Here is a 14535-nt window from a genome sequence, read left to right as displayed (position 1 = left end):
GAAGAAAGAGATCCAAATGTTGTAAGATCCATTACAAAATGGTCTGTGTGCAGGCATTACAAACCCATCCTGAGAGTTGAGGGGCAAAAGAGACACATCACTAAACATTCAGCAATAAAGAAACAAGAGTTCCTAAAGGGACCTGATCGCACAAACTGTCCCAAACAGGAAAACCTCATTTGTGTGTCTGCAGATCACAGAATGGTCTGGAACTAAGCAGTACTGCCTTAGAAGGTCAGTTTTTTTGTAGCTGTCTTCTACATTCCACTCTAAAAGCCCCAGCAATAAAATCAAAATGCTTCTACCCTCTGGTATTGCCAGGAAGTGACCCCAAGTTGTTCCCACTGTCCCTGTATTTTTTAATTAAATTCTTACACTCCAAGTGTCAACCTGCATCATGCATCAGTAATTGCTTCTAGTTCAGCTCACCTGTGATCACCTCCTATAGTCACACAGCTGTGTCCAGCAGCTACTGCTCTGCTTACAGCATCAGCCAAGACTTGGCTGGCTAAACCCACTGACCGGGGATATAAAATCAGGTTGTTGTACAGTTCATCGTTGGGAACTGGAGTGAAATTCAGATCTCCAAAGTCGTGCACCTGGCATCCTGGAAAAACAGCAGCAAAAGGAGAAAGTGAGTTACTTAAATAAGTGCCCAAAGAAATGTTCAAAATATGGTCCCCTCAGAAAAATCAGTTGGGCAAGTATGAAAGGAACAATGGGAAGGGAATGGATTCATTTGACTATTTGCATGCCCTTGCAAACAACCATATCACAACTTTTCAGATCAGAAAACTTAAGATAGTATTGCTGCTTTAATTTAGCGATGAGATACGACAATCATAAAAAGTCACTTAGAAAAAGTTTGGATTTTTTTAAAATTATTTCTAGGCAATTTTAACATGAAAAAGTACAGTTTGTATTGCCATCTTCCTTCCCAATTAGACAGATTGCGTACGGCCTTAAATGAGCTCAGTTGCTCAAAGATGCTTAGGACCACGCATTTCACTAACTATACCTGAGTTTTCACAGTTATTTTCCCTTTTCAAACCCCACAAGAATCCAGGCACAAAGTGCCAAGTTACCAGTAATGGAAATTTTCTTACACTACTTCCAGGCAACTCCATGGAGGATGCACTAGTGCTTTGTAAGAGAACCTGCCCATTTTCTCAATGCAAGATATTCTAGAAGGCATTTTAATTCTGGGGCTTTGATCCCAACCCTGTTTGTGATCCTGTCATTGCCAGTTACAACTTAATTGGCTATTGAAGCCTGACAACATTCTGGGTCTAAGACTCAGCCTTTCCTAAAATGTATTTCTGTCTACTTACCCCAAGAAGGAGTCACTTCACAGCTCAGGGACCAAGGGAACATTCTCGAGTATTGTTTCCCTTCCTCCACTCAACAGGGAGCATATTTATTAACTGGCTGCATTTAAAGTTTAATTCTCTTTCATACACATTATAAAACTTATCCTTTGAAGCTCTGCTGTCCGATACCACATGCTTTCTTAACAGTCATGTAGATACCAAAATTTCTAACAGTGTTTCACAGGCCAGAGCCTCTGTTTCAGATAGGCCTGTCGCTGCAGGCACTGATGAGGACTGTAAAGGCCCCAAGGTATTTACAGCTACACCAACAGTGGCTTAATAAGCCAAGACCACCCTGAATACTAGTCATGACTGTCCCATTTGTTCCTCAGAATCACTAGTCTGTTTGCAGTTCAAAGCACCCAGGCTAGAGCTTGACATTTTGTCTTTAGCCATCCTATGACTTAACAGGGCAATCTGAAAAATTAAGGCAAGCAAATCACCATGAAGAAACAACCTGGTGGGGCTCCGGGTTTCCTGCTTAATTTCCCTTAGCCTAATGTCTATGAAGCAAGCTCTGTAAATTTGCTTGGAGGAAATAAGGTAAAAGTAGCATTGAGAAAAACATGACTATTATATTTCAAAAGGAGTTTTGACGGGTGAAAAAAATGAAGGAAAATTGTTGAGTCACTTGTGAGAATTAGGTGGCTGGGAAATAGGCAAGCACATTTTATAGCCAGGACATAGATGGACATATGTCAGGGTATTTGCTAGGAGAGGACAGGTCAGCTGAGCACATCTACTTGACAAAGGATTACATAAATGTAATCTCAGCAGCTCTGTGAGAAAACACATTATCTGCAGAGCCTTAAAGCATTAAGCATGACCGTGACATACCACTCCCTGGTTTTCAAAAGGCAACACAAGCACAAAACAGCATTTTTTCCTCCCTTAGGCAATACCTAATTAGACAGCAGGATGATGGCTCTGGAATTTCAAGCCCATTTTTCAGATTTGAATGTACTATCTCATCTTTCCGTGACCACTACATTTTTCACCCATTTCATTCTGCCTCTGTGCAGAATCAGAGAAGAGTTGCGAGTTCTTAGAGATGTTCAATGAATGTCAAAAATCAGGGTTTTTTCTGAGTCTTCCTGCAAGGCTTCTCACACATATGCACACTGCTACACATTTCAGTATTTCAATGTTTGATGAAAGCATGTGAGTGTGCCTGGGAGACAAGTTTTGGAAGTAAGACTTCAAGACATTGCATCATTCAATAGGTAACGAGGTTTTGGAGATGCTGTACAAATTAATAGTACCTTTGATCTAATACTTTGGACAGCTGTGGGAAGTAAATCTGCAGTTGGGAGCTGTGTTCAGTGACTTACACATTGCAGGACAACACATTACACAACATAATGGAAGAAAGGACTGTCACTTATGTTTTGTTCTCTCTTGCAGGACATACAAGCACATCACAGTATTTCTACCCATTAAAGGATGAAAAGGAATAAAAGGAAATTACATCATGAAGCTCTGTCTTTAGATCAGTGTAGAACAAAGAAGCAACCATGCCATCTTTTGTAGCACTTTAAGGAATCGGTTAAGATTCTTCAGGTTATGCTCAAGGCAGGCCAAACGTGGCAGATTCTAGCATGTGTGTTTAGAGAAGTATCACTTGTGTTCAAGAATTTCTTTCTTCTTTACCCTGCCCTCCTCCCAGTCCCCATTTGTAAGGCAAAAAATACCTGGTTCAGCTTCTGAATAAAAAAACACATTCGTTCCTTACCATATCACATCAGGTTCATAGAGCTTACAATGGGGGTATGGTAGAGAGATGGATGGACAGACATGCTTTTGGGGTCCAGAATTCTGGGATCTTGTCCACCTTTTGGACAAATGGTACTCTCAGATCTCCTGCATTAAGATGCCTCTCTCTAGTTATTTTTATAAAAAAGCCTGATGTCTGTTAAAGACAATAGATGCCTCCAGTTTTTGTTACCATCTTCAAAAGTTCATTGTTCAGATACAAATTCACAAACCTTGAGCAGCTTCTTTTCTCACCTTAGTGCTTCCCTCTTACTTAGGCCCGCTGTTTTTATGTCCTTGCAGAGGATAGCTCAAGTTTCCCAGGGTGATAGGAATGCGTTCAGCCAACTATCCAATGGCTATCTGATTAAGCTACAGTTAATCTCAGAAGTACACGCTAATCCAGTCTTTGAACATTAATAATATCTTTTCTTCCTACTATTTTTTTAATTGTGCCTAGAGTTTTGAAAGCTATGATTAAACAACCTTAGGGCAAAAGAAAAGCTTAGTGAAGAGACAGTACACAAAAAAATTCACAGTACATAGATAAACCACATATCCTGAAGTGATTAGAAGAGTGTGTATGTGCATGTGTGCACATATATTTATTAGGACTGACCAGATATTAAAGAGATGAAATTAACATGTACATTTGTCTTAATGCTTATTGAACAGCAAAGAAAGAGAATTTATGTCAAATTATTCAAGTAATTATTGATGTATTTTCTTAGCTTCTATTTAGAGTGTCTCAGATATTAGTATAATACTTAAAGACCTGAATTATTTTCCATTTCATCTGCCTGCTTGCACATAGTTTTGATTTTAAAGAAATTAAAAAACTAGATCTTTCTCAGCTACATTCTTTTGACCAACACAGAAATTGCTCAATGGATAGACATGCTGTAGTGTAGTGCAATCTGGTGGATCTTGCTGTTATTTGGTTATTAGTGAAAGATTTGTGTAATCCACCACACCAAACAACATGCACTTACTTTCTTTGGTAGTTGGGACACTCTATTTTAAGATACTAATAGCTATAAACAAACAACTTTTTAAATCAGCACAGAAAGTTAACATGAAGAATATATACAGGCCTTTTAAAAGATAGTAGATCCAAGTTCTGAAAACTAGAAAAAGATGTGGGCAGACAGTAAAGCCAGCTTCCTTACATTCATTAGAAAGCACAGCATCCACAGCATTTGTCAGTGCAGCAGATCAGGTCTAGCCAGGACTGAAGTTTTTTAAATAAAACAGTACCACACAGTACTTACAGACAAAACACCACAGACATTTTGCTAGTAACTAAATAAAAAATATGAAATTAAATATTATCAAAAGAAGTCTTTTGTTCCACCTTCAAGCTCTAACAGAAATTAGATTCAAATGACAAATACATTGTTTGATTCATTAGTTGATTATCAACAGCGCAGAAAATTTATAACAACCAAGTCCATACAAGTCAGCTCCATCAGCACTCTGGCTCAAGAGATCACTTTTTGCAGTGAGTAAAACAAAAAAAAGAAAAAAGGCTTCATTAATCTATTTCTGTTACAGGAGCTTGAAAGAGATATGAGGGAAATAAATGTGTCAGTCTGAATACAAACACACAGTATAGTTACATAAATAAGATGCATACATGCACAACAGTCCTCCTGTCAGTATGAATGATTAGTGCATAAAGGCAGCACACACCTCTTCTACAGCTCAGGAGTGCCATCCTCAGTGGCTCAATGGCCCCCTCTGATAGAGTTTTATCAGCAGAGCTGCTTGGGGGCACATTTCAGCCAAAAATTAATAAATTAGCTTGAAATAGTCTGTACAGTAGATCCTTCCTAGGTCAACTTCTTTTGACCAGAACAGGTTAGGGAAAGGTCACATAAGCATTAAACCAGCAGACCAGGGGGTGGAGGGCAGTCATTTCTTCAGCCTGCACAGCCAGAACCAGAACTTTACCTATATCTCATAAAAGAAATCAACATTTTTCATAATTAGGAGCCTAACTTGTACTTAGAGGAAAAAAGGTAGAAATACAAATTAAGAACATATTTAAGAAAATAAAGTTTCCTGCATGCTTCTTGAAATAAGCTATGAAATAGCACTCAGGCTCAACCCAACGATGTTTTTAGCTGGGACATAATATGCCCTTTAGCAAGCTATATAACAATGGTAATGTTCCCTTCCTATCATCCTATTTATTCAGTACCCACAGTAGGCAGCAATTACTATAGTAAGTCATTCCCCACACAGATTTAGAGAAAGTTTTCTTCTGTAAAAGCAGGTGGCTCATAAGTCTGGGGGCATTTAACTGGCAAACATCTGGGCAGCAGCAGGGAAAGCCTCCCTCCCATCCTCCTCTACTAGGATACTGCCCCAGAGCCAGAAGCAGCAACCTGACAGTAGGAGATTTGGCTTTCAAAATCCAGGCTGCCTGCTGACATTGCCCATGGCGTGCTGCTGTAACAATTATAACAGCTCTCCTAGGCAGCAAACAGGAACTGGAACCAACGCATGTGGAACGTGAGATAGAAATGATCTCCTGACACTGCCTGTTTACACTGGTTATTTGTGAACTAGAGGTTAAAAAAAACAAACAAACCCTTAAATTAATAGGAAAACTAAATATTTCCTCTTCCAGGTTTCTAAACTCTGCTGAACTACTTTCAAAGGAATCTGGAAATCCCAGTTATTAGATCTTACTTCATACTATGTGTTATGTAAAGCCACTCACATGAAAGCATCCCTCCTGCAAACTGTTTTCTCAGGTTACAGCCCATTTAGTGAATCACTGCAGACACAGAAAGGCTTTTCAGGAAGCAATGAGTATTATGAACAATGTTTATAGACAAACTTAACATTTTCCTTCCTGTGAACAAAACAAAGGGCTCCAAGCTGCTACCATCCTTCTTTTCAGTATAAGCCCATTGGCTTATGGTACAGACTTTGTAATCCTTTCTCAGAGACACTGAGAAAATGTTGCACAACAGCAAACAAATGACTCAATTCATTATGACCAGTGGATTCCGAAGCATATTTTAAGACAGTTTTGGCCCTCCAGAATTATCCAGGGTGTGTGTGTGTAAAAACTATACAAACAAGTGCAATCTTTTGTTTTACCTGAAGATGAAACTAGGCTAGCAAGGTTCCCCCCTACAAGAGACTGAGACTTGAGCTGCCCAGTTTAATCATAACCTTCTTGCTTGGAAGTTCATTACACAGTATCTAATTCTCTTTAAACTGAATATGTATCTGCTGGAAGAAATCTCCTATTAGATACAGATACTTGATGACTCAATAGGTTTCTGCCAGCTCGAAAATTTCACTTCCTAAAAGGCAAGTTCATGTCTCAGTAATTTTCATGCTGCCTTTTGGGATTTTGAAAGGTCTTGTTTAAGACACAGTTTCTGTATCTGTATCTCTTTAAAAGGCTTCGGCTCATACAACAGCAACAAGCAAACTCAATTCCCATTGCTACCCCAAGTCTGTAGTCTCAAGTTGTCCCTTGCATAAAATGAGCCAAGAAATATTTTCTCCAACCCCAAACTGAGCAGCTACCTCATTTGCCTTTGATAATTCTTTATAACTTTAATCTCTTATGAAATCCAGTGCGCTTGACCTGAAGAGGTCTCCAAAAACGTCAGTGTCAGGTGTTGGGAAACATTTGCACTGTGGCTTGCATCAGAGAGGAGACACGGGTGCAGCTATTGTGGTCTGCCACTCCACGAGCAAACCCTGCACAATTTCTAATTCCCTTCAAATAAGCTTAACCCTGAAACAGTTCCCAGCAGCGAGAACACAGAGGTATGCACTTACAGCCACAGGAAGTCATAATACCAGAACAGCTGTCCTCAACAACAAGCACCTTGTGCTTTAGATTGTTACAGAAGTAGTTAGCATATTAGTTAACCCAGACAGGTAACACTTGAGAGGAAGGGAGAGTAGAACATATCCGAGATTGTTGAAGTTCTCTCCCTCCCTCTTACCAGCTGCAAGAAACTAACATCAGACCAGCTGATCTTCATATTCAAATGAAAGATTTTTTTTTTCTTTTATTTTTTTTTTTTTTACTTATTTCAGTGCCTTATTCCCTGCTTTTTACCAGGTGGTTTTACAACAGAAATTTCCACCTTGCATCCAAAAATAATCCTCTGTACTATATTCACATAAGCACATACCTGTCATAGGTATCTTGGTCTTGTGAGTCCACAATGAGAGACAGGATTAAAAGTTTCAAATGAGAAAGTAATAACAGATTCTGTGCATCATAAAGCAGATCAAAACCCAACTCATTACCTAAATTTTCCCTCTGTCGTCTACCTTTGTGCCTCCCTCCCCTGTAACTCCTCTCCTTCAACACCATTCATGGCAAAAAAAAAAAAAATAAAACAGCATGTGATCTGAACTCATTCTAATCCAGAGATAACTTTATGGATGCAGAAATTCAGCTAAGCCATGTATTAAAACTACTTTTATAATATAAAAATATCAAGGATGAAGGACATCACCACAAAACCAAAGAAATATAAAACCCTCAAGAGCTCTGTTCTTTGGTCCTTGAATCTAATCTCCCTTTATTGAAAGATTAGGAAGAAATAATCAATTCAGGTTTCCTGACCTGCATCAGCATAGCTGAATTTTTCAGATGTATTTAAACTAAACTAATACGAGGAACAATTTCAATTAAAGCACCAAGTGAACTTTCCCCCAAATTAACAAAGTTTCTTTTAAAGCCAACTTCATGGATAATGCGCAACCTGGAATATACACCAGCCAAATGGGAGAGGAAAAAACAAATAAACATCAAATCCATGACTGACAAAACAGCTTCTCATTCCAAAGCAAAAACAAGCAGATGGTGTCCTCCATCAGCATGGGGAAGGGAAGAGAATCAGAACTGACCTACTGCAAGGAATGCTCCAACTCTGTGTACTTTCACTGTGGGCATTCTTCTAGTAACTTCTAAGGCTAGTTGTAAGCATGCAAATATCAAAGGGTACAGAATTCACAAGGATAACCGTAACTGCTGTCAGAGCACACTCCCCCACTTCTAGGAGCTCAGCTTCCCAGGCTCAAGGTGAGCTAGCTGATGAGGGCTGTTGTGAACAAGCCACCTAGAAACAGCCTCAGTGGAGGCCTCTCCAAACCAGCTAGCTCTCCTTCAAAGCCTCAGCAGGGCTCCTTCTGCCTGCCTGGTGATCAGAGTCAGCTCCTGGCTGCCCTCCCTCACAAAGCAGAGCAGCACCTGCCCTTGATGCATTCTGACAACTGGCATCATTTCAAAGACTCACTGCAAATGCCAGTTACAACCAGTCCATTTGACTGGGCTTTGATTTTTGTCAAACCACTGGTCTTTGAAGCTAACCAATCATTGCTAATTGACATTTGAGAGATAAACAAGAATAACAGTCTCTCAGATCTCTATCTCTGTGTAAACAAAAAGAGGTCATTTATTCTAGTTCTGAAAATAAGCTGCAGTACTACATAAGCATGTTTTACTGATATTATTAAACAAGTGTTTGTGTATGCTTGTGCCTAAGGGAAAGGAAAGAAAAAGAAGAGGACTGCCATTTACCTGTTCTGTTTCAGGGAAAAAAGGCAGGGGAGAGGGTATACCTGAGTAAAAAAATGGGCATTCCCATTTCTGCTTTGTAGGGCAGAAGGCTTAGCTGTTAGTTTAACATCTTTGTGCTGTATCCTAGCCAATTTTTTCCCGAGAATGTTCCTAGCAAGTTAATAGACTTCACTTTGATAGTACTGACAGCAGATGTGATCAGAAAGAACCCATGAACAGTAGCACTTCTCAACAATGCAGAGATTTAGTTAACAACATGCTGCTTAAAATGCCAGCAGCTATTTAAAATTTTGTCTGCCTCGCATTTCAACTTTATCTACAGCAGAAAATGTGAGGAAAGAGGCTAAAAAAGACAGTTCGATGTTATCTATACAATAAATTTAGACTTTATGGATTCTACAGATTAGAGATATTTGACTGGCTCTACTAAACTAGAAAGTTTTAATAAGTTTAAAATACTGAACTTTGAAGAGAAGCAATTGAGGTAAGAGCTCGTGCAAAGCTAAACTAGATTCTAACCCAAGAATACTGAATTCCTGACAGATCTTGTTTCTAACATAAGTGGATCTTTGACAAACTACAGTCTGTAAATCCAATCTTAATTCAAATATAGGGCAAGCAGAATGGTACAGTTTATCAGAGCCTTCAGAGATACAGGCAACTCTTTAAATACATTTATGGGATGGGCTGATGAAAATTATTTTCCCAACACTGCAGCTGTAACTCTTGCCAGTCCACATCTGCTGAACCCCAACACCAGTACTTTATGATGCATACCTTGGTGCATAATTGAAGACTATTTGTCTTCCCCTTAAACTTCCCACCTGAGAAGATTTGGTTTGAAAAAGAGGAGGTATATATTCAAGAAGAAGCTGCTTCATGATTTATTGTTAAGGCTGATGCTAACCATATGAGCAATGCTGGTGAGACAGCAAAGTTGAATTGTTATTTTTGGCAGCAGATGTCAGTACGACTCCTATGGTTTTAGGCAAAGCAGGAGCCTATCTCCAGTCACATTGGGATTAGCAGTTCCATTCCTCTTTTAGAGGAGGTTACACCTTTCTGAGTCACTACACTGACCTCCTGAATCCTATTAGTGAAGGCCTTTGTTCTGGTCAAACAAAAGAATAGTAATATGATGGTCATTCTCTTTGACCAGTCTAGCTCTACTTCTCTCTGTAAGCCACATGTCTCTGCAGCCCACTAACTTGTCAAACCATCAACTCTGATTCAAACTTTGTTAATCAATTCTAGAGTAATGCAAACCCAAGTTTGACTAAACTCAGCAACCCAGCCACATCCAGCCCTAAAGAAAAGGAGAGGGGAAGGGGGAAAAAAAAAAAAAACAACAGGCAACATAAAAGGGTGAATTCTTGGGAAGAAGTTTTATACTAAATTTGTTCCCATGTTAGCAAAGGTGTTCTAGAGTCACCTCAAGGGCTATAGTAATTAAAACAACACCTATTATAAAAATCTGCAAATGGTCCTTCTCTCCTTCAAGTAAGAGGACTAGGCAACACTCTGGATTTAAGTTGGGTCAGATTCTCTGCTTAACCAGCAGCGAACAGGAGAGGTCCAAGAAATTCTCACTTTAGAGAACTTTGTACTTTGCATCTTCTATAGCTTAAGTCAAGTGCATCTGTCACCTATCTTCCTCACTCCTTCCAAGCCCAAGAGCCTCCCACATGTAGCACCCATTTCTCTTTACTGCCCGAACAACACCCAGCCCTGCAAGCTTTGTACCCTTTCCTCCCCCATGCCAGGGAGTTATGGGTCTCTATTTACATATAGCACTTTTACTTCTTTGGCAAGATGGAAGAGTCCTTTAAGGTGTTAATATTTTTAGTTCCCCTTAGGAGAAGCGGCAAAGCCAAAAGACAAACATCACCAAGGCGAATAAAAAGCCCCCCGGGCTTAGTCAGTTATATTTTAAATTATCCCTGCTACAGACTTGCACACCCACTGTTTTTGGCTCGGGAGCTGGACTCCTGCTACTTGAAGTCTCCTCCCAAGTACACCTCGAGCTACTACCAACATGTAACAGTGTTCTCTGCTTCCAACAGGGGAATGAAAGTAAGTTAGTGGCTCAGATTCAGCTCTGACAGTCTGGTACAGACTAGCAATACCATCTGCCTCTGAGCTCCCTCCTCATATTTCAGCCTAAGCACAAACAAGCTGTTCAGAGGCAGTCATCATTTTAGGCAGCCAAGAATTTATCATACCATGTAGGTACAGTCACAGTTTCTTTCAAGGGAGGTATCCCCCCCCAGGAAGTAGAAAATGGAGTAGCAGCTCAGGACACTGCAATAAGACTATGGAAGAGCAGAAAATAGGATAGGGTGAAGGGAACAATACAATTCCCTCCCAAAGATACCAGCCAGTGAAAGCAAAATGCAGAACAGCACAAAAAGGAGGAAACAAAGGTCTAGTGTTCTCACCCTCTCTGATGTGGCTTGAGCACTATTAATGGAAGTCATTCATATGAAAAGCCATATGGTTGCTTGATATTCAAAGTAACAGAGTATATACACATAAGACTAAAACAAACAAGTGCAGTGCATGCATCTTACTACCTGAATACTACATTTTAGAAAAGACTTTCAAGCATCTTCATTTTACGCAGGTCGAACCGAATTTGAATATACAAGTGGAAAATGAATAAATCAAACTACAGTTTCAGGCAAACAGAAGAATCTAATCACCAGAAATTTCTTCCCCTTGAAACAACTGAGGATTATTTTATTTGTTAATTACTGTTAATACAGAGTTTTCATTACAGGAACACTGCCTCTTCCCTCCGTCTATACTTCCTTAGACTGTCCACAATCCACCCTCACTCTTCTACTGGGAAGCATCATTCCAGAGCTGGTCTCATGCCTTGTTCCAAGCTTGTAATGACAAGGAAAATCATGTTTATTGCACTCCCTCACATCCCAGTAGGGAATGGGGGCATGCAACAACAACAAACACTCCCCTCCCCCCCAGACACAAATGCTTCAGAAGTAGCCAATACAGATGGGAGAATAGCAGCCCTATATCTTAGATAAATGTTATTTCTTTTTAAAGAAACCTTGTCTGCTGCAGTATTATTTACCTGCTCCTGGAAAACAAGCAACAAGGTCCCATGAAAATTGTTAGTTCTTTTAACATAACAGATAACTAGAATAGCCAAGTTAATAATGAGAATACTACTGTGGCTCTATTGCTTTCTTCAATGTATGGTAAGAAAATTCATAGTGTTAGAAAAACAAAGAAGAAAGCAGCTGAAGTTTTACTGCCAGTTCAGTGTACCACAGGAGTCAAAGCAATGGCACAGCTATCTCAGTACTACAGTACTATCCTGCCAGCCCAGGGAAGAAAAATAAACAGCCCACACACAAAAACAATCATTTCTTAAATTTCCATGAACAACAGATGTGCACAATACAAAAGGCTACATGGTAATGTCCTCCTCAATCTACCACCCTCCCCTCAAGCAGACTGTCTTTGCAAGATAAACAGCTCCTCTGTGTATGCTGGCGACTGTCATTGGACTCAGAATGGGCGCTCACAGCAGAACCTGTTACAATCCAGGTGCCATCTGAACCCATTCATGAGAGCTGCAGAGATTTAAGCAGCAAGAAACATCAACACCGACTGAAAGAAAACCCTACCCCATTGGAAGAATATGTCAGCAATAGGAAACTGAAACTGCAGGAGGAAGAAATCCCAGAGCCTTTAAAAATTGTAAAGGAACAGCAAGAAAATATCTCCATGTACATTATTGATTAATGAGTAAACAGTCCATAAGCAACTAAACAGCAAAAGTATTTTTCGCCTTCCACTCATTTTTCAGTTTAGCTTGCTTCATTTCTATACCCACAACTTTTTGTTACTGGAATCCAGAAAGGGCTTGTATTCTCCTTTCTTTCTACCTTCTCCAAGTTTCTATTGAGTGAGCCTATGTCATGCAAATGAGGTTTTTTCTAGTTATTGGTTTGGTGTTTTGTTTTTTTTTTTTTCCCCAAAAAGAATTCTCAAATGGAACTATTAGATCTGAACTATTCAAAAGAGAACCCCAAGCCTTCCAGTACAAAATTCTGTCATCTACATAAAAATAAACTGCTGCCTGCAGTCTTGTCTAGAAGACCATCCTCTTTTCAAACCTGGTAACTTGTTAGTTTTAAATAAACGCTAAGCTCAGTAACATCTAGACCTGCTTTTATTCCAGTATATAAGACCTCTTTTAGATACAGTCTTCTATGTTTGCAGAAGTTATAGATCATGCTCTCCAGAATTCAAATATTGCCAAGGACAGCATACATCTCAACTTTGCACAAAACAAGACAGGAAAAGAATGTCTACTCATTTGATTGGAAACCAGGACTTTTCAGCTTGTGAATCCCAAGATATACAGGATAAGCCTACGTGGCTGCCCAGAACAATAGCTTCTGTTTTAAAGAGGTCTTATAATTCAGGATGAATTTGCTAGAGGGTTATTAGGCAATTATCTTTCCTCTGCATGCATCTAAGCTCCGCCGACACTAATCGCCCATAGAACAGATAACATAGTTCTCTCTGTGGTCCACTCCGCAATCCATCCCCATCACACAGTTTTCAGTAACACTTTTTAGAGTAAAGATTCTCCAAGACAAGAGTTCAGCTTTACAAGTTTCTACCCCTCATGTCCTGTTTCTAATAACTGATACAGTTCCCTGCAGGTCTCAGCTTGTAGAAGCAATAGATGCGAGAAGTTGAAACACAAATAAGCACATGGATTTGCTTGAATAACAGTAGTGGTAACAATGAAAAGACCAGAAACTTTCCCTTCACACAGTGCTATTTGCAAGTGTTTTCAAAGCAAAACTTCAGACAAGACCTCATACACAAATCTGAGGATTTCTCCAGAAAGTTCTGAATTTCATCACTTGAAAGCATAGAAGTATTTCAGGAACATGCTAAGTACCTGGTAATGAATATGGAAAAAGAAAACACATGATGTGAGAAACAGAGGAAGATAGTCAAGGGTATCACTTGACTGGATGCACCGAGTGCACACAACGTTTTAAACAGCCTCACGGTTCTCTGGCTTTTCTTCAGTCAACACGGGAAGAGCACACACGCCCCAGGCCAATGCAGCGCTCGATGTGCCAACACAGAGGCTACACCCGGCTGTTTTGGGGAAGCCGGAGAAGGTCGCGGTGGGTGAGCCGGGAGCCCCCAGCGCGGCGGAGCGGCACGCTCCAGGTCACCCTTCCCGTCGCCGCAGAAGGGCGGCCGGCATCGCCTGCCCCCGGGCACCGGCGGCATTTCGGGGTTCGTGATTCACTGGAAGGAACAGTTTCCATCCCCACCCCACCCCCGGGCTCCGAGCAAGCGGCTGAGTCACGCCTCGCCGAAACGAGCTGCGAAAGGGATGCCCTGCCAGGGCAGGGGGAAGATAAGGGCAGCCCCGCAGTCCCCCCCCACCCCACCAGCGAAGCCCCCGACGCCGCACCGTGCCTCACCGAGCCCGGCCAGCCGCTCCACCAGCCCCGCGGCGCGGAGGGTAGCGGGGCCGTGATCCACTCCCCGCCGTTTCTGTGAGACAAAGAGAAGCGGGATGCGTCAGCCAGCGCTGCCTGCGGTCAGGTACACGAGCCCCGCGGAGGGGAAGGGAGCGGAGCCGAGCGGCTACGGCAGCCGCCTGCCCCCTCCCGCGGTGCCCACCTGTCCCCTGGAGAGAGGGGCTCCCACTAGCGCCACGGAGTGCGCCTGCTTGGGCAGCTGGAGCCCCGCGTCCGCCTGCTTGCAGAGGAGCCGGGCGAAGCCGCTGCGCAGCGCCATGATCCAGCCGCCGCGAAGCCGCCGAGCGATGCTGGCCGC

The 14535-nt window shown here is 41.3% G+C and overlaps 1 protein-coding gene across 2 annotated transcripts in view; it reads right to left on the bottom strand.

Moving 5' to 3' along the window:
- The window catches only part of ARG2 (arginase 2), a 23072-nt gene extending 8537 nt beyond the window's left edge, over positions 1 to 14535 (bottom strand). For both annotated transcript variants that reach the window (XM_068397320.1, XM_068397321.1), the window contains exons 1-3: positions 14380 to 14535; positions 14178 to 14250; positions 430 to 607 (exon numbers count right to left, since the gene is read on the bottom strand). In XM_068397320.1, the coding sequence (XP_068253421.1) occupies positions 430 to 607; positions 14178 to 14250; positions 14380 to 14496 (368 nt within the window). In that variant the 5' untranslated portion in view covers positions 14497 to 14535. The remainder of the gene's footprint in view (positions 1 to 429; positions 608 to 14177; positions 14251 to 14379) is intronic.

The sequence above is a fragment of the Nyctibius grandis genome, chromosome 4 (genome assembly GCF_013368605.1).
Source record: "Nyctibius grandis isolate bNycGra1 chromosome 4, bNycGra1.pri, whole genome shotgun sequence".
Classification (NCBI taxonomy): Eukaryota; Metazoa; Chordata; class Aves; order Nyctibiiformes; family Nyctibiidae; genus Nyctibius; species Nyctibius grandis.
This window is presented reverse-complemented; position numbering and strand designations above follow the sequence as displayed.